General features: G+C 48.2%; 1 protein-coding gene across 1 annotated transcript in view; it reads left to right on the top strand.

The window, feature by feature from the left end:
• Nucleotides 1-20,694, top strand: part of LOC146206999 (solute carrier organic anion transporter family member 4A1-like) — a 356,838-nt gene that overhangs the window by 274,862 nt on the left and 61,282 nt on the right. The window contains exon 12 of the mRNA XM_084576032.1: nucleotides 12,775-12,962. Coding sequence (XP_084432158.1) covers nucleotides 12,775-12,962 — 188 coding nt within the window. The remainder of the gene's footprint in view (nucleotides 1-12,774; nucleotides 12,963-20,694) is intronic.

Below are 20,694 nucleotides of genomic sequence, written 5' to 3'. Positions count from 1 at the left end.
GCGTTTGGCAGTCGATAAAGTGCGAATACCCGCTACATTCGGCTTTGCTCAATTTAAAGCCGGCGCCGAACCATCTCGATAAACCAGCCAAGGGATACTGGAGAAGTTCAGAATATTACGAAAATTGTTGTGCTTGCATGCAATCATTCCAGACTAATCTCGGTGCATCTCGCGCTAAAAAGAAATTGTGTGAACAAAGTGCAGAGGATCGGTCCGTGCACCGTATACGATCACAGCGATAAGGCCGCATACTGGCGGCTGTTCAAATAACAAATTACAGATTTCAAAGGTTCGTGGCAATATTAACGGGGTACGACAGTAATACAAGGATGATATACAGTGATAATTATGGTTAATTGTGTTTATGATCCACTGTGTCTTGTTTTCGAAGCGACATACTTGTGTCCAGCCAAAAAGGCGCGCAAAGGAAAACAGAGGACAAAGGAAAGAGGCACTCTTTTTCAGTCTGCCTCTGTGGTTTCCTGTGTGTCTCTTTGCGTGGTGAAGTCTTTCTTCACGCAATGAACCACCTAACCCAAGAACGCGTTCTACAGCATACTTAATTGTGAACACTAATATATGTGCAGTCAGGAATCATCATTATCATCATCAAATAACCCGGTCCTGGGCTGGCGGCACCCACTTGACCCCTGCGAATTTCTTAATCTTATCAACCTACATAATATTCTGCCGCCCCAGCTACGCTCACCTTCCCTTGGAATCCAATTGGTTACCCTTAGAGACCATCGACCGGTTATCCTGTCTTCGAACTGCATGTCCTGCCCATGCCCATTTCTTTCCTAATTTCAACAAGAATATCAGTAACTTGAGTTACTTCTCTCACTAACTTTGCACGCTTCCTGTCTCTTAACGTTACACGTATACCATTTTTCGTTCAATGACCCTGTGCGTTGTACTCAACATTATTTATTTTATTTTATTTTATTTAGAACATACTGCAGTCAATATAGACCAAGCAGGAGGGCAATACAGGACAAAAGAGAATGCATTTCAGCGCCACCATCGGCAAGCAAAAACTTATGTAGAACCTTTTTCGTTAACTTCCATGTTTTAGCCCTATAGGTCAGTACCGGTATATGATGCCACTGTTATACTTTCCTCTTGAGTGATATTGGTAAGCTGCGTGTCATAATGTTTGAGTACCTTCCAAATGCAATCCATCCCAATCTTATTCTCCTGGTTATTTCTCATTTGTGGTCCGGATCTGCAGTCACTACCTGTTCTAAATAGACATATTCGCATACCGCTTCCAACGCTTCACCACCTACTTTAAACTGTGGTTCCTTTCCCAGGCTGGTCAGCATTACCTTAGCGAATAATCGTTAATATTCAGAAGACTGCACATTAACCTTTATGCCTACATTTCTGCTTCTCCGGTCTAGATAGTTTATCATTAGTTGTGGTTGGTCCCCTAAGTTACTTAACAAGGCAATGCCATCAGCGAATCGCAGACCACTGAGATATTCTTCATCGACCCTCATGCCTAACTGCTCCCATTCTATGCCCTTGAATACACTCTCTAAGAAAGCCGTAAATAGCACTGGGGAGATCGTGTCTCCTTGCCTAACACCTATCTTTGTTTGAATTTTATCACTTTCTTTATGGATAACTATGGCTGCTGTGCAGCCACTATAGATATCTTCCAGTACTTTCACATATGGCTCACCTACACCCTGATCTCGAAGTGCCTGCATGACAGCTGAGATTTGTACTGAATCAAATGCTTTCTCGTAGTCAATGAATGCTATGTATAGGGGCTGGTTATATTCTGAGCACTTTTCTATCACCTGGTTTATAGTGTGGTTATGATAGATGGTAGCCTACCCCTTCCGAAATTCTGCTTGATCCTAGGGTTGAATATTGTCTAAGGTTGTCCTGATCCTATTAGCGATTACCTTGGTAAATACCTTGTATGGAACTGATAGTAAGCTAACTGGTCTGTAATGTTGCGAGTGCTTAGTGTCTCCTTTCATATGAATTAAGACGATGTTAGCGTTCTTCTATGATTCCGGTACTTTCGATGTCATCAGGCATTGCCTATACAGGATGGCCAGTTTTCTAGCCCAATATTTCCTCCGTCATTCAACAAATATGTAGTTACCTGATCCTCCCGAGCTGTTTTCCCCCTTTGCATAGCTTCTAAGACTTTCGTAACCTCGCCCTTCCTCACTGGCGGAACGTCAGTAACGAAGTCATTCAGGAGTAAAGTACGCCAATACCTCAGAGGTGCGCTTTCCGTGCGAAGTTCCTCTTTGATTTGAGTTTTCCCACCTCGGTATATGTGGTCGAAGTGCTGCGAATGAAGGAACACTGGTCTGTGTCAGAAGGTAAGAAAACAGAAAACGCAATTTGTTACACGCTCACTGTTTCATTAGACTTCAGGGGACCCCTATTGCAAAAACCAGTGCCACTGGGAGCCAGCGCCCCAGCGCCATACCTGATTATGGTCCCAGTATGACGCTGGAAACTGGGCGCACTGGGACACGGCATACTGGGACGCTCCGCACTGGCGGCAATGTTCGCCCGGAGAAAAAAAGGCGTGGGATAAAAATTAAAATGTAACGAAACATGTTAGGTACATAAAAAAAACAAAAAAAGGGAAAAAAATTAGTTCACCAAGCGCACCTCGAACTGCTTCCCCAGGTGCTTATCAATTACTAGCTCAGCACGCTAACCACTCGGCCACGCCGAGAACTGCGTGTTCATGAAACATTTTTGCATTTTATGTCATGACCCGCATTTATAAGGCTGGGACTTCATGTTTCGCAGTCTACAGGCCATTGCTACCGCTCTAACAATTGCAACTTCTTGATCATTTTAGCTTGCTGTCTGCTCTCACGACTTGCAACTAATGTTCTGGGTGCCTATGCGCGCTATTTTGTGCAGTGGAATCATTTTAACATGTGGAGTTTGACATCGCTGGCAAATTTACCAACGCCGGCTCTTGGGTGGTGCTCTGCTACCGTGGGCGTAATTTTCGCTGAACACGGAGCTTTAGTAGAAGCCTTCAAGGAAAAAAGTGCGACCGAGCTTCAATACCGGCAAGCGCCGCAGCGAGGACCCCAATTGCGTATAACTAAACCTTATTTGTATGTAAACATTGCGGGAAGCGTTGCGATGATCGAGGGCTCGGCTGCATGATACGCAGAGTAACAAGGAGCGCAAAAGCTTGAGAAACACGCCAAATATTATGTATTACAAGCGCTGTATGTTGTTGCTTTTTCTTTCATGGGCCCATCGCTCGGTAAACTACTATCTTCCTGGTTTTAGTTTTTCTTTCTGCTGTTTATACTGGGCCGTGGTGCAGGCTACGCTCGCCTGCGATTGAGCCCGCATTGAACATTTTGGCAGCAATCATTGTGTTAGAGTGCCCTTAAGATCAACTGTGAAGTTGGTTATGCATGGTAGCCCACATTATTCAATTCCAGCTTTAGTTGCGCGTTAATCGCCAGTGTGTCATGCGATATGTCAGACACGTGGTGGTCGTGGTCTCTCTCGAAACGCTCGAAACGACCTATGGAAATATGGAAACTCTACAAAAAAGATACTGCCTTTGTTTTCTTACAAATGCGCAACGACTTCGCAGCAAAAAGCGCTTGCTTGAACCATATTTTTCATATGCCCCCCGATGGTCGATTGAAAGTACGCTGTTGCCCTGTTGGCCCCTGAGGGATGCTACTACGGCTGACGCCGCAGGCCGCACCGGCTATACTGGGGCACTGGGACCAGTGCGGCCCCAGCGCACATACAGCGCTTCTCCCAGAGCATCGCGGATGCCAGCGACACACCCAGCGTCAAAAGGCTAATCCCAGCGTTTTTCTTCCATCGCACCAGTGCAGCCAGTGCCTTCCCGTTACTGCTCCAGTGAATATCGCAGACCTCCAGCGTGCCCTGCAAATCCAGTGCAAAACCAGCGCGAAAATCTTACTGGTTTCGCCCATACCGGTATTGCATTCTATAGACACGAAACACGAACATGCTTTGTCTTCCATTCAATCGTGCTCCAGAATCCGGCAGCCATTAAAATGCATGCTGTTAAGACAAGCCGTCAAAGACCGACCGGATCCTTTACGACATGCCATCGTGAGTTGATAAAACATTTCACGCTGAGCCTTTTGTGACGTGGTATAGTAGGCATAGTACAAACGAGGTAGCACCGCGCGTTAAAAGCAGTTGAAACAAGCAAAAAGTGGTAAGGGTCACATAGTGTGGAAGAAAGCGGATATGACGGCGTCGCGAGGTGCGGCTTATTGCCAAGAGGTAGCACCGGTACTGGTGGCCTTTCGCTCGTTTCGCTGGCGCTTCTGTGGCCGCGCCCTTCGCACGTGCTTGGTTTAGACACAGGTATGACGATCGCTTAGTTGAAAATGCTTGTTTGCGCGATAGTGTGCAATGATCATTCGGCCGGAACGCCGTTACCGTCTCATAGTTAAAATAATTGGTTTCAATCAAAGACGAGTGGAAAAATATGTCGGCAAAAATTGTTACGTTCGCAGAAATCAGGCCGGCAACTTACCACTGAGCTTCCCATAGTCAGCTTGGTTTGCGATAGGAATTCTGCCTGACGACGCCTCAACTGTATGCCGTTCACTGTAAGTGTAGGTGTCAACCAAGAAGTCCTTAAACCCACACTGAAATACAAATTGGAGGGAAATAACAGGCAGCGTTAAATGCGCTCTAACTTCAGCATCCAAGCTATAATTCGACTCAAGGCCGCATGAGTGATGCTGACAGCAGCGGTCTTCTCAGCGGTTTAATGCATTCGGAAGTAAGTTTTAGGTTCAGGAGGTTATATATTGAACTCGCTCATATGAGCGACAAATGGGATGCATGCAGCTTCAGATAAAAATGCACAGCTGCAAACCGATGCCGTGTTTCGGTCCAGCTGTCACCTTTCGTGTTATGGCCCACATGAAAGATGTGCAAATTGATTTCGGAATTTTGTGGAAGAAGCTTGGTATATATTATTTACTATTTTTATTCTAATATAATGCCAAACGTTATAAAACCTCGATGAACTCACTTAGCGTAACCCGTAGTAACCTATACGAGAAAATTTGAAACAAAACCCCTAACATAGAGACGACAAAAAAAGCTCCAAGCGAAACAGTTTTCATCTCAACCATCAGTGGCCACGCGCTGTCTGTCTTTCGCGTGCTCCTCAACATTTCTAGTAAGACGAGTTTTATTAAGGCTGTTCTCTTATCCATTTGCACCCCAGCTGCCAGATCATTTTTGTTAGCTGATGTGTGGTATCTTCTATGCACATTTGCTTTCTGCTCGTCGCATGGAGTGATTACAAGCATTTTGTCGCTGTTTAGATTTTATGCAGCACATTTTCTTAAAGCTGCTTCAGCTGACGCCGGTCGAATTTCATTTTGCACGCATAATACATTAACAGGAGGGTATGTACGGGTACGCTAAGTTGCGTCTAGGGAGCGCTGAAGAACGATACCTACAGGGCGGGTAGCGGTCCGAATTAACACAGTAGGTAAATACAGAAAATATTGAAGTGATAGCAACGCGCCAGATGACACCTGTCATCTTAGCTACCACTAACACGACCAGGGATTGCTGTGGAGGGCATTCCTTGTATAATAGGCCAGACGAGGAGTACTGGATGAATGCCCAAAGCAAGCATTCGGTTAGAAGAAAGTTTCTAATAACGGAAGCAGGTGTATATTGCAGCAAACCATTCAAATTTCTATTTGCTTTTTCTTTTCGACAGCCGCCGGCAATGAATTCTGTGTTCTTTGTTGATTATGATCGTTGTCGCAAGACGCCAATTTATTAGTTTCTTTGTCGCGCAAGATGCTCCGAGATGTTTCTCGAAGATATTCGCCACTCGCGTATGTTTATGCAATGTTCTACGTTTTACTAGTTGCAGCATTTAAACCGACCACTGGCTCGTGAAACCGACAGTCGTAGTTCGACGACCGACAGGCGCGTTTGCTGCTATTGCCAGCGCCAATTCGATTGGTTCTTTTGCGGGCGCAAGTGAGCTCAATACACAGTTCCATTCAAGTGCAACAGCAGTGTCTTCGTTTCTGGCTACTGAGCTTGTCACCACTACGTAACATCTGGTGGAGGTGCTGCCCTTTGAGATCCGGCCTACCCCTTCCAGCGAACACCTCAGCATTGTTCCTGTCGCCCTGGGGGACCAGCCTACAGGTCACCGAGCCAGCCGCCGACTTCAAGAGCTCCAACTCGAATACGGTCTGCTGCCGGACCCCGTTCGATCCAGGAAGAAGACCCCACATTGACAATGGCCACGTCTATAACACCGGTTGTCTTCGTGCAGCCCCGGGAGCCCCCATTTTTCAAGGACTGCCTACAGAGGATGCGGAGGGCTGGATGGACAATTTCGACCGCGTGGAAGCATTCAATGGTGGAACGACGATAGAAACTCAGGCAAGTTTACTTTGCTCTGCAAAGACCTGCCCGAGTGTGGTTCAAAAATAATGAGACTTCTTTGAAGGACTGGGAGACTTTCACAGCGGAGTTTACGACGGCTTTCGAAGTTCTGTCCGAAACGAAAGAGCACAGGCCCTCAATCGCGTTTTCTAGTCCTTGCTAGGAATTCGCCGACAACAGTCGTGGAATTCGAAAAAGAAGCATCGTCCATCGAGATGGCTAGAGGCCCTCATGCGCCAATACAGTCGACCACTTGAAGCGGTCTATGAAAACCCCTGCGACGGATCATATACAAGCGCAGACAGCCTGCAAGACCTTATCCGCGAAGTCGTTCGGGAAGAGCTGCGCCGGTTGCTTCTATCATCCCAGCAACCTCAAGTAGCGATGCTTGCTGACGTTGACCGTGAAGAAGTACAGCAGGCACTTGCTAATCCTACCTTGAGGGATACAAATCAGCAACCCCAAGCTCTGAACTACACCGCTGCTGCACTCCGTCCTGTACCCCGACGCGACCCGCCAAACACCCCTCGACGCGAACAAGCTCTACCTGAACGCCGCCACTTAGCTCTCAGCCGCCATTTCTGCGCATGACTTCAAGCCCCAGGAAATTGCGACGCCTGAAGGACACCTAACAACCGACCACTATGCTTCCGTTGTGTTGAGGCTGGACACATCGTTCGTTACTACCCCTACAGGCGTATCGGTCTGCGTGGTTTTGCCATCGACGCCCCACGACCCCTGCCTGGCGAGCGACAAGAAGAAACCGACGACGTCCTCCGGAGGGGAGGGCATGCGTCGCAAAGACGTCTGTAGGGCTCCCTATAGCCGTACAATGCCCGATTTCCGTCGTCGGGCCGCGGTTACGTGCAAGGAAAGTCTCCTAGACCACGGGGGAGGGGGGGAGAAACGGCAGCAACCTTTGGAGGTGAGGTTGCTCAACGGCGATAAAAAGAAGAACCTCCACCGACGACAAGGAGAGACGACGACACCGCCTTTACGACGACGAATCCTATGAAGACTACCTTGACGATCATGCGCCCAGGCTGTAACGTGACACCGCCGCTACGTACGACGACAACATCGACGACAACACGATCAGAGAGCAAGTCGACACCGCTACCCAGCGAAATGACAACGGTGTGTCCCGGCCGTGACCTCAATAAACGACGGAGCCGTGATCGGACACGAAGGCCGATGAGCAATGCGAGGACGCGAACAAGCGACCTTGAAGTTGCTGTCGACTGTAGCACAGTAACCGCCCTAGTAGACACCGGAGCTGACTATTCAGTCATCAGTGGACCGTTTGCCTCACAGCTCAGGAATGTATTGACCACTTGGAATGGTCCGCTGATTGGCACCGCGGATGGAAACCTCATTACTCCGTCGGGACGATGCACCGCAAGAGTAACGGTGAATGAACGCACTTATTCTACCAGATTTGTGGTCCTGCAGCAGTGCCCCCGCAAAGTGACTTTGGGCATCAACTTTCTAAATTAACTTAGGCAAATGATCGACCTCTGATCCAAGCTCATCAAGCTCTCTACGGACAACTCCATACCTACTACGACGACATCGACACATTACATAGCTCTAAGTGTCCTCGACGGAGACATAACCGTGCAGCCCAGATCAAGTGTCATCGCTTGTGTGGGCAACGTCGACATCGAAACCACCAAAGGCGTCGTCAAAGGAAACGCCCAGTTGCTCTTGGAACGAGGGCTCGGCATAGAAAGAGGTATCGCTCATTTCCGGCATAGACATGCTCACGCGCATGGTCACAAGCAATTACCGAAGAATACCGGCATCTCAACAAGGGGACAAAGATTGCTTTTCTCGATGACCTAGCAGACGTCTAGGACGTCTTCTCCCTCTTGAATAACCTGAAGACATTGCATCTAACCATGGTTACCAGCCCTCGAGCCAAGCAAGACCAGATACGGATTCTTGTTCAAAGCTACAGCGAATACTTTTCATCAGCATCGAAGTGCGTGGAACTCGACTGACCAAGCACCCCATTGTCACCGATAAACACACCCGACCTCTGCGCCAAATTCCCTATCATGTGTCACCGCGGGAACGCCAGGCTATCCCCGATCAACTTAAAGAAATGCTTCGCGATGACGTTATCTAGGCATCGAAGAGCTCCTGGGTGGCGCCAGTTGTTCTAGTGAAGAAGACAACACTTCGTTTCTGCGTTGATTACCGCCGCTTGAATAAAGTAACGAAGAAGGATGTCTACCCGCTCCCTCGCGTCCACGACGCAGTAGATCGGCTTTGCAACGCTAAGTACCCCTCATCAATGGACTTGAAGAGTGGGTACTGGAAAATTCAGGTCGACGAAAGAGATCGCGAGAAGACCGCATTCATAACACCAGACGGCCTATTTTAGTTCAAAGTGATGCCATTCGGCCTCTGAGCCGCACCAGCGACATTTCGAAAAGTAATGGACACTGTGCTGGCGGGCTCGAAGTGCCAGATGTTTCTGGTGCACTTGGATGATGTTGTTGCCTTCTCTTCAGGCTTTGAAGACCACCTGTAAAAGGCTTCAGACAGTGTTCGAGCCAACCAAGACCTTAGGGCGAACGTTGAAACCAGAGAAATACCACTTCACTAACGGGGAACTGCGGTTCCTAGGTAACATCGTTAGCAAGGATCGTGTTCGCCCTGACCCGGAGAAAACATCTGCGATCTCACAGTTTCCGCAGCCAGCCGACATGAAAGCTGTACGCAGGTTCCTTGGGCTGTGCACTTACTATCGGCGATTTGTCAGGAATATTTAGCCCATCGCCGAACCGTTGACGCAGCTTACAAAGGCTCACGTACCTTTTAAATGGGAAGTGCCACGATATGATGCTTTCAAGGAATTTAAGCGTCGCTTACAGTCCCCTCCTGTACTGGGGAACTTGGACTAAAAAGCGGAGAGAATTTCACACCGACACAAGCAGCATTGGTACAGGCGCCGTTCCTGTTCTGAAAATTGACAGACAGTAAAATGTTATCGCGTACGCTAGCATTCCCTGTTGAAAGCTGAAGCCAACTATTCGACGACTGCCTTGCCATCATTTGGGCCACATCAAAATTTCGCCCCTTGCGAGCTGCCACCATACTATGTGCTGGCTCGCCAAATTAAAAGTTCCCTGTGGCCGCCTTGCAGAATGAAGCCTGCGTCTACAAGAATTCGACATAAGAGTCGTCTACAAGTCAGGCCGCAAGCATTCTGATGCAGACTGCTTGTCACGAGCCCCCGTTGCCGCGCCTCCGAAAGACGACGACAAAGACGCCTTCTTCGGACCGGTAAGCGCCGGCAGCTCTGCCCAGCAGCAGCGCTAGGACCGAGTAGAAAGCCCTAGCTGATTACCTTGAAGGAATGATCGCTTCTCCTGCTGCATTAAGGGTCAGTTATCGTCATTCGTCCTAAAGAATGACGTCGAAAAGAAGAACTTCTAGGCCAGCAGACCCGCGCAGCTCCAATTGTGTCCAAAAGCCTCCGACAGGAGATTCTGCAGGCGCTGCACAATGCTCTCACAGCGCTACTTCTCGGCTCACGAACGTTGCACAGGATGCAAGAAAAATATTACTGGCCATGGTTACCTCCCGACGTTGCTCGTTATGTGAACACGTGCCGTGAGTGTCAGCGACACCAGACGCCCCCAGTCAGGCCAGCTGGTCTACTGAACCCAATACCGGCCCCGATTAAGCCCTTTCAACAATTTAAAGTGGACCTCCTAGGACCCTTCCCAACTTCATCAGCGGGGAACAAACGGATCATCGTGGAAACCGGTTACTTGACCCGCTACGCCGAAGCTTAAGCCCTGCCCAACGGTACCGCAGCGAATTCTCCTGCAACACGAAGCTCCTTAAGTGCTCATCACGGACAGAGGCTGAATGTACGGCGGAGGTCACGCTGGCTGTCTTGCACTACAGCCAAACGAGCCACCGGTGGACAACTGCCTGCCATTGCCAGACCAACGGACTTACAGAGCGGCTCAACAAAACGATCAGTTTCCCGGCGCCCCCTGCGAACTGCGAGACAAAACAAACACGTGACGTTGCTTGTGACGTCACAGTGACGTACTTTTGGCGGGGAATTTAATTGTCTTTTTACCTATGAACGAAAAACAAGGCCAACAACGGCGGAGGCAGAACGATGCTCGGATAAGGCAGAAAAATGGACACCGTAACTGTTCAGCCAACTTTACTTGACATGGATTTCTACTGTCAAGTTTTACGTTAACTCAAATGTTACGGCATCTTTAACCACCTTATCATAGCATCGTTCTGCCTCCGTCGTCGTTAGCCTAGTCTTTCGTCGCGCGTCATGTAAACGAATTCTGGGGCTTATTTCTTCGGGCACGTTTGTGAACAAGGGCCTTCAAGTGAATTCGGCAAGCACATGGATAGAATCACATGGCTTGAGGCATTTCACTAAGGGCATAAATGAGTGAAGCTGTGCTGCATAGAAAGCCAGGCTTTATTAATTCACGATTACATAGACGCTTCACGACAATAAAATAAAGCTGTAAGTGTAGAAAAGCGACTACCGCTCATATTCGTCACGGTCTTCATGAAATCCTCCTGATAACAAAATGACCTGAGCGTAGGTCTCCAAACGAGACACGGTGAGATATAAAAGGGTAAAAGATCTTGCTAACAAATAAAGTACATATCAGTGTCAAAGAACAAAAAACAAACGAACGGAATAACGCTAGCGCTAGAACGCCAGCCTGTAAGAGCTTAGGTAAGCAATTCAAATTGGGATTGCTAGTATTTAGAAGTTAATGCGTCTGAGAAGTGAAAATATCTACGATATAGCTTTGCTCCAATAATTCTCGCCCTGTTCACGATTCCATTATTTTACTCGCACTTCATTTGCCACTGAGAGGAGTCAATGTGAGGCTACAAATTTACAACTTAAGCATTTAACATGTTCATGAGGAAGATCCCATTGACAATAGGAACATCACTGTAATAACAGCTAAAGCACGTTCAGCGAACGTTGGTGCGGTAATACGACGCAGTAAGCAAAACACGCAGCAAAGGGAGCGGAACGGAAGGCTTTGAGCAATGCGACACGCGTCTTTGGGGCGATAAAATCTCACCTTCACCGCTCAATTAAAACATGCAGCGATACGCCGCTCATGCAGACGTGTATCCGTAAAACAAGCCACCACTTTTGCGACGTGCCTGGGAGGCCGAAGCGAGCCGCCGAGCTGTGACGCAGCATTGTCCCATCGTCCGGAAATGCGCACATGCAGCGGCAATCAGTTTCTCATCGAGCACACACAGTCTTCGCCTTGCTGTAAAGCTCTACCACAACCAGCAGAATGAAATACTGACTGTTTGGTACAGATAACCCACTCTGTACGCAGCACGCAACGATGAACGTTGAACCGGGGCCGATGACGCACCCATCCGCGGATGAAAAAAGCTTTGGTCTGAGCCATTTTTGAGCTTTGGGCAACTACGCTGCGGATAATAAGTGGCCGAGAGAGGCCGTTAGAAACAAGTTAAAATATTATTAAAAATGTGACACGTTTTTTCTTACGCAAGAAACAAAAACTGCATTCATTCCTGAACGAGAATATTATGTTTACTTTCTAATTCTTTGGAGTTCTGGCAGATCTTATTTTCTGTGCGCTAGTAATTTGTCTCGCAGGAGCCCTCATCATCGAGTTGATGCCGCTGGCAGTAGGCAGCTGCACGCGTTTTCTTCCAAGTTGCGCGACCAGTTGTACAAAGACCTTGGTAATGCTGCAAACCATTCAAATCTGTGTCATTTTTTGAACAACCGCTGCGGCGTTATCACTGTGATTCTGCCACGCGTATCAATTCTGTGTTCTGTGCTCGTTGTCGCGAGACGCAGCTTTATCTTTGTGGCGCAAGATGCTCCGAGTTGTTTCTCGGAGATTCCGGCCACTCGCGTGTGTTTCTGCAATGTTCTAGTTTGTGCTAGTCACCGTTAGCGGTTTTATCTTGATCATTATTTGCAGACTTTAAATCGAGCACTGGCGCGTGAACCGGCATTCCTGTTTCGACGACCGATGAGCGGGTTTGCTGCTATTTCGAGCGCCAATTCGCTTGGTTCTTTAGCGGGCGCAAGTCAGCTAAATAAAGCGTTTCATTCAAGTGCAACAGCAGTATCTTCGTTTCTGGCTTGCGGGCTTGTCACCACTACGTGACAATATCAAGGTGCTCCTGTTAGCCCTACCAACGCACTCTAAACTTATCAATTTCTTTTTAGAATTATACGCGCAAATGAGCGTGTGGCTATACTAGGCCCTTGATGTCTTTGAACTGGTGCAATTAGATCAAAGTGCCACGTTTTCATTTCTTGCGTAGGTCTACGGCAACTGTGACTGCATCATGACTATGTCCAACTACAGCAACTCGAACCGGTTCGTGGTGGCGGCTGAGAGGGTGCGCTGCACGCAGGAGTGCTCCGCCTACAATTTCTACACAATCGGCACGTTCATCTGTCTCTTCAGCACGTTCTATATCAGCGCACCCGGCATAAGTATCACCATTAGGTAAGAAGCAGAGGTGTGCGATTAAGACTTTTCTAAGAGCCTTTCTCGACTGATGGTCAATATCTCGCGTTTGCGAGATGTGTCCGTGAGACGTGTCAATAGGCTACGAAGCCAACGAAAGTAAATAAATTATAATTAGCGCACAAACACGAAGAAGAAGGTACGGCTTTCGTCATCAAGTGAAGCTAACTACAATCCTGCAATTATCCTTTTTCCGAACCGAATCGAATACGAATAGTGTACCTGTGTATTGAATTCAGTGCGAATAGTGAAACTGAAAGCCAGGTCGAATATAAATACAGTATATACATGCCATAATATTCGCTACTTGTGCAAATATATTTTCTAAATGGGCTATCATACGACCATACGAAACACCGAAACGTCAGCAAAGGTGCTCCGGTACAGTGCAATAAATTACGGTGCTAAAGATACGGCCAGGGGCGGTCGCTTTTGGAGGCAATATTAACCTTTAATCTAAAGGGGGGGGGGGGGGGGGAGCATAAGCTAACTGTATTTCTGCGACGCTTGGGGTAAAAAAGGTGAAATTTTTCGCTTGGTTTAAGTTGTGCATTGCCAGCTATTTCCTTTAAATTTGTCAGCGACTCAAACTGTTAAGTTGCCATCCGCGTGACGAGCAATAATCACTACACTTCTGGCAGCGGACGAAGTCGGACGTGACCCGACATCACTGGTCCCACCTCAGCCGCCGACGGCCGCAGGTGGCATGCAGATATCAGACGGCCATTGCAGACTACGCAGCAGATGAAAAAATTTATCGAAAGCATTGTTTTCTCTCCCTTCATTTCCTAGGGCGAGGTAGTAACTGATCCCACAACTGCCCCAGCACAAAGGAAAGGGTCAGCTGGCGGCACCACAGCAAACTGCACTGATCTGTTGGCAAAACAAAAACGGCCCCAAAGCAATAGAGAAATAGAAGCAGAAGAAGCAATAATTGAGATTGTTGACGGAAGGCAGCGCGCTTGGAGATGGGGGGTGCACATTCATGAGATGCCGCTGTATGTCGGAAAGAAACATTATGAAAAATCCCAAAGGTAGAGGGGGGAAGCCTCAGCTCGCAGGTCGAACCAAGGTTTCGACAAGTGGATTTTTCTTCGTCTGGGCAGAGTGATCATTACTGATAGCAGTTTAAATACGCTTTTGCTTCCGAAGAAAAGCTGGGGAGGAGGGGGTAGGTGAGAAGAAAATAGTTCAAGGAGTAAAAATAAAAGTTTCTTCAGTATATATTTCTCAGCCTGGAACCGTTGATCATGTGGCCTGAAAAACAAATAAAAAGCGGCATTATCAGGAAAAGGTACAATATGGGGTGGATGATTAGTCAGTACCTAAACAAAGTTCAGTGTAGACACACCTCTCTTTAAAAGGGACAGGCATTTAAATGGGTGATGGTAAGGAATGTAGCTGAAGGGGAACAGTTCTCAAAAGCTTTCCACAAGGAGGGGAGCGGACAAAGAAACAGAATAATAACAGATCAAATGAACCACACCGGCCAGGTCCTGAAGAAAAGGGTTGGCTCTTGAACCCTTTTCTTCAGAACCTGGCGGGCGCAGTTCATTTGATATGTATTCTGTTTGTTTGTCCTGTCGAAAAGTTTGGTCGGCTTGCGAACTGAGGCTCCCCCACAACCCTTGTTCAGTGCTCTTTCATATACATAGGTCCTGATGGAGTATCTAAGGGGGAGCATTAGAAACAAAGTAAAATACACTAGTGCCACCACACTACGAGATGGGGCCTTATTTAGGGACTTTAGCCTCCGTTTTTGATGCCTGCCTTCTGGTGCCAATAGATGGCACTGCTCGTCAGGAGCGTGGGTCAACGTTCGAAGCGCGGTAGGCGAAAAGTGCAGTGGGAAGAACGTTAGAGGAAAACGAATCAGAAGAGCTGGACGACAAATCTTTTCAAGTACTTATACCGGTCCAGTACTATACGACATAAAGGAGAAACACTAGGAGGTTTGCAAATGATACAAATGCCATAAGGAAGAAAACGCTGCAAAAACCACCTGGAAACAATAAGTTGATCCTGAGAAAACATCCATAGGCCGAACAGAATGCCGGAGAAACCGACAATGGAGCTATATAGAGTGGCTAGTGGCTGAGACTAGAATTCAAAGGGAAACTGTTTTGGGAATTCCAAACATAGTAGTTCACTTTTAGAGGCTGGGGCTGGGTGTTTGAGGATGAAATGCTACCGGCAGCAGCTTGAAAACACAGATGACATTTGTTGCTGCTTCATGAAAGCAGGCAAACGATTTGACATATAGAATGTGAGGCACTTCCACCACCAATGGATCTACAGAACCATTCCGCTCGTTTCATCACCTCCAACTACCATCGTAGAGCTAGCGTCTCCTTAATAAAATCAAATCTTGGACTTCCAGGTCTACTTTCCCATAGAAAAAGTTCTCGCCTATCTCTGTTTCATAAAGGTTTCTTTCATTGTCCGTCACTTAAAAGCGAACTTCTCTTGCAGCCTTCATATGTATCATCTCGCATTGATCACCAGCTTAAGGTCGCCGTACCCCGCTGCCGCAGCAACGTTCATTTCAACTCATTTTTACCAAAAAACTGCACAGAATGGAACCGCCTTCCCCACTCCATTGCCTCAGTTGTAGACGCACCGTCCTTCAAGGCCGCGCTAATTGACTACCTTTTGTAACTGCACCATTGTTATTGTTAAGTAATCTGCATTTTTGTACTTTTGAGTAAGTTTTATCTTATTTGCATTGTACCCACCCCCTCTTTAACGCATTTGGGACCTGAGGGTATTAAATAAATAAATAACGCAGGGATTCTAGAAGCGCTGCGGTTTCGGGATAGCCATGAAATGCTGTCTTGCGAAACACTGTAAAGGCCCGTTTACACTCGGCCAGACGCGTTTTTTGCGTGGTCGTCGTGCTTGTCACACGGCGCCGACGCCGACAGCGCACCGATGGCCGACCGACGGGGATGTTGGTCGGCCGACGCCGAGAGCGAAGCGATCGGGCGGCCGTCGGCCGATTTCCTACTCACTGCCCACGCCGACCAATAGCAGTCGCTGCTTTCACCTCGCCGCGTCTCTCGTCTGCTGCAGACCCCGGGGTTACTGATTTCGATTTTCGCTTCTCGCTTCTGGCTTTTTACCACTGGTTCACCAAATAGGGCATGCATTCGCTAAATGAATACTTCATGATAATAGTAAACGCTTTGCCATTTCCCGTGTGAGCGAGAAATTTTATCGGGAATGTGCCGATGACGACGAGTGCATGCCATCGCTGCTGCAGTTTACATCGGTGTGCATACACACACGCTGCTCGTTTTCATGGCAAAACAACCACCTACCGGGCTCTCCTTTACTCGGGTATTTTCTCTTCTCGCACTACGGCTACACATTCCGCATTTACGCAATGCGATAACTCCGCAAGAACCGCCGATGAGGCGTTATACCGCATGAGAAATATTTGGGATTTGGTTGTTGACATCGCACGAGAGCGGCGCTTCCTGCTAATTGTATTTGCTTTATTCGATGCCATCAATGCTCGATTGCGATTCCTTTTAACCGGAAGTATGTTCGCAAACCATTTGCATGAATTAAAACGGTGTTATTTTGTCCCACGAGTGCCGCCGACTACTACTAGCCGCCCTCAACATTGCTCGGCAGACCGGGTTACGCCGGCGCTTACCGCTTTCTGTACCGGCGTCCCGTGATAAAAGCAAACGTCGGTTTTAGGTCACTATACCCAAACCGACCCTCGGTGACCGTTTCCCCTAGTTAAAACACGATAATTTACTCTACACGATTATCGAAATCACACACACGATTCCTGCTGGCTCGCTAGGCCTACTCGCCTTCGACGGGGCCGGCGTCGACTCATGTTCAACGAAAAAAGCACACCTGCGAGTGTCGAAGTGCGATAATATGAACTGCCGTCCTTCCTTGCTTATATTTTAGAATGTATATGACACAGGGAAGCACAGCCATGAACAGTACGTCGTTCGTCGGCATTTCATTTTCGCTTGCTCGACGATCTACCGAGGATTGATGGGGCGACCGTCGGCCGATGCGTTGCGTCGGCGTCGCTGGTCTGGGAACTTGTCACACTGCGACGACAGGCGGTCGTTGGTCGTGCTGGCGTCGTTGTCGGCCTACTGGGACTGACCGGTGCATCAACGACAGGATCGGCCGACCGACCCGCCGACCACCGACGTCGGCGTCGCATCGGCGTCGCGTCGGCCTAGTGTAAACGGGCCTTAAGGAGGTAAGATACGGCTTGAGGATTGGTGGAAAAAGTCAAGAGAGTACTGTGCAGAGGATATAATCAGTTTAAAAATATATTGAGCATGCAACGTATAAGGAGCTAGGTGGCTTTGATAATAATCGAGACCTGTTTGTCTATATCGTATTTGACGTACGCTGCAGCTTTGCATGTGCTCGAGTAATTAGATTGTTTTGTGGATTTGCTGTAGATGTGTGTGACTGCGTGGGCAGAGAAGGTTTTCAAGAGAAACAGTACGATGTCGCAAGTGAAGTTCCAGTGCAAGAGGGAGACGCGCGCATCGTGTCGCAGAGTGGTTGCAAGTCTAGCAGCTATATGGAGCGTGTCCCTCATTTTTATGCCAGCCGCCTATGTGCGACTGCCAGAGGGGAAAGAAACATCAAAATTCATCGCTCAGTCGTCAGCAACAATGTGAACAATACTGTTTTAGTTAGGGCATTGACCACTCGTCTATGCGAGCATGTTTTTCTCCGCTGTTTTTCTCTTGCGAAAATGTTTGTCTATTGCGCAAAACGTATGCGGCTCCTTCTATGATATTATTATAAAAAAATACGAACGTGACGCAATTGTTTTTTCTGTTCTTCTAGTCAAGGTCAATTTGAGACTGACAATACTTGCGTCTAGTGAGCCTTCCTACCGTTGTACTCCTCTCTTCACTAGAAGATGGGAAGCTAAATATTTGGGAACCAAACGCCGCTACGTCAAAATGTGATTTTATACGCACCACCATTTTGTTCACGCGCATGCTCTTCAAAGAATCAAGACATGCAGCGTAGGAAATAGAAAAAACATTTTCTTGAAAAACAGCAATGCAATATATCTGCAGAAGTCAGTATAATATTTACAATAAGCTCAAACGGTTTTGTTCTAACCGAACAAGATTTTTGTTTGCTTCACGTCTCCCCCTGTGTTGGAGGCTGATTCCTCGAGATAAGCCTGATGTAAAAAGTGCACTTTTACTAACCTTGTACCAAGGATGGAGCCTATACGAGCAGCAAAGCGGCTGTGTGCTTTTTCCTCCTTCGGCGAAAAGCATCCTCTCGTTTGCCACGGCATTCCCTATACATCCTACCCGACTAGAACCTCTTCTTTCCTATAATTAGGCGATCCAGCTATGGTCCGGTGTGCTACGATACCGCGCACTTGTTCTTCCGCGTTTTTTCCTGTGCTGCCGTACTGTTTTAAACGCGTTCTTTTTATTGCTGTTGTGTTTGGCTATCGCCCAGACCAAGTGCTTGGGCAAAATGCACGTGCATGCCCGTGCTACAATGTTCGTACCACACGTTAATGCCTATACCGACCACATCTGCGCCAAGCATGTTTTTAAGGGCATCCCGGGCAAATTACACGGGGCTCGAAAGAAGAATACGACGCGGAAAGGAGGCTAGGGATGTAGTTATCTCCAAACTGTACTAAGTAGTTCACGCAGCCACATAGACCTCGACAGTCACCTCGGAAGTGAGGAAATACTGCGCACAAAACCAACCAATTTCCCGAGTCTTTCCTGTGAGATACTGTCACGACTCAAGCCACAGGGAGCCGTGAAGGTACACGTCGACGAGGACCCGAGTATAAGGTCGGCTTCTAGTTCCGATAACAGAGTCCAGCAGCAGCGCGCCTCTCAAGCCAACAACCGCTTCGTCGTCGTCGGCACCAAGCACAGCAGTCGCGCGGCGCTAGGCACGTGGCATTATTCCCCCCCATGAAAGGAAAACTTCCTCCCGATGACAAGGTGAGAGGAGAAAAAAAATTAGGTGTGAGGTGGAACTGTACAATAGCTCAAGGTCTCACTTGCAGGAAGCGTCAATTTTACGAAACGCGACGTTGACACAGCGCTCAGTCACGCAAAAGGTACGGCTTTAAGCGCACCACATGCACAATTTCAGGCCGCTAACACCGAACACTGACGGTTACAGTTCCATCTGGAATAACTTCGTAATTAACGCTGTTTAAGCGGCGCTGGACTTTATAGGGTCCGAAATACCGGTGGAGCAGTTTATCGCAGAAGCCTTTGTGGAGCACGGGGTTCACACCCACACTTGGTCCCCTGGTTCGTAATGGACTTCCCTGTGCCGAAGGTTATAGTGTCAAGCGTCGGTGGCATGCTGCTCCTTGATGTGCAAGCAGGCCAGCTGACGGGCTTGCTTGGCCTGTTGCGCGAAATGAGCGGCATCGGATTCGACCGCTTCATCCCTGCACGGGAGCGTCGCGTCCAACATCGTGCGGGCCTCCCGGCCATATACGAGACGGAACGGCGTAAACTTTGTGGTTTCCTGCGGCGCCGTATTGTAGGCGAAGGTTTTTCAGCCAACACAACGAGTGATGGTCAGTGATGACACGAAATGGTCGGCTATAAAGGTATGGGCGGAACTTGGCAGCGGCCCATACTACCAGCAAACATTCTTTTTCAGTGGTGGAATAATTACACTCAGCACAGGAAAGTGAAAGGCTGGCTTAGGCAATTACTTTCTCGTTCCCATCTTGGTGCTGAACTAGAACGGCACCAAGGCCGACGTTGTTCGCATCCGTGTGTAGCTCTGTGTCGGCATCATCGTCGAAATGTGCCAGAATCGGGGGTGACTGGAGACGGCGTCTTAACTCGTCGAAAGCCATCTGCTTCTCGGCGTCCCAGGAAAATGATGCGTCATCTCGAGTCAGGAGTGTCAGAGGGCTGGCCATCTGTGCAAAGTTTTTGATAAAGCAGCGATAATAGGAGCACAGCCCCAAAATCCGTCGGACTGCTTTTTTTTTGTGGGCGGGGACGGGAAAGGCAGCAACGGCAGCAAGTTTCTCAGGGTCAGCTCGGATGCCATCAGCACACACGGTGTGCCCAAGAAACTTCAATTCGGTTAACCCGAATTGTCACTTTTGAGGCTTGAGAGAAAGGTTGGCAGACCGGACGGCTTCGAGAACAGTTTGAAGGCGGCGCAGGTGTTCCGTGAACGTCGGCGAAAAGATTATCACGTCATCGAGATAAACAAGGTATGTCTGCCAATTAAGACCTGTGAGCCCAGTGTCTATTATCCGCTGGAAGGTGGCAGCAGCACAGCAGAGCCCTAATGGGAGGACGCGGAATTCATAGAGCCCATCTGGTGTCACAAAGGCAGTTTTCTCATGGTCCCTCTCATCAATTTCAATTTGCCAATAACCACTGCTGAGGTCAATGGAGGAGAAGTACTTGGCGCGGCGAAGTCGGTCGAGAGAGTCGTCGATCCGTGGCAGCGGATAGACATCCTTCTTTGTCATACTGTTAAGGTTCCGGTGGTCAACGCAGAAACGAAGTGTTCCGTGTTTCGTTTTAACGAGAACTACAGGCGACGACCATTGGCTGCCTGAAGGTTGAATGACGCCTTCGGCAAGCATTTCCTTGACTTGCTGTTGGATAGCGTCTCTCTGCCAAGGACACACACGATAGGGCTGCTGATGGATGGGTCGAGTGCCTTCATGCGTGATAAT

Source organism: Amblyomma maculatum, chromosome 1, assembly GCF_055883805.1.
Source record: "Amblyomma maculatum isolate TAMU_Amacu chromosome 1, ASM5588380v1, whole genome shotgun sequence".
Lineage (NCBI taxonomy): Eukaryota > Metazoa > Arthropoda > Arachnida > Ixodida > Ixodidae > Amblyomma > Amblyomma maculatum.
This window is presented reverse-complemented; position numbering and strand designations above follow the sequence as displayed.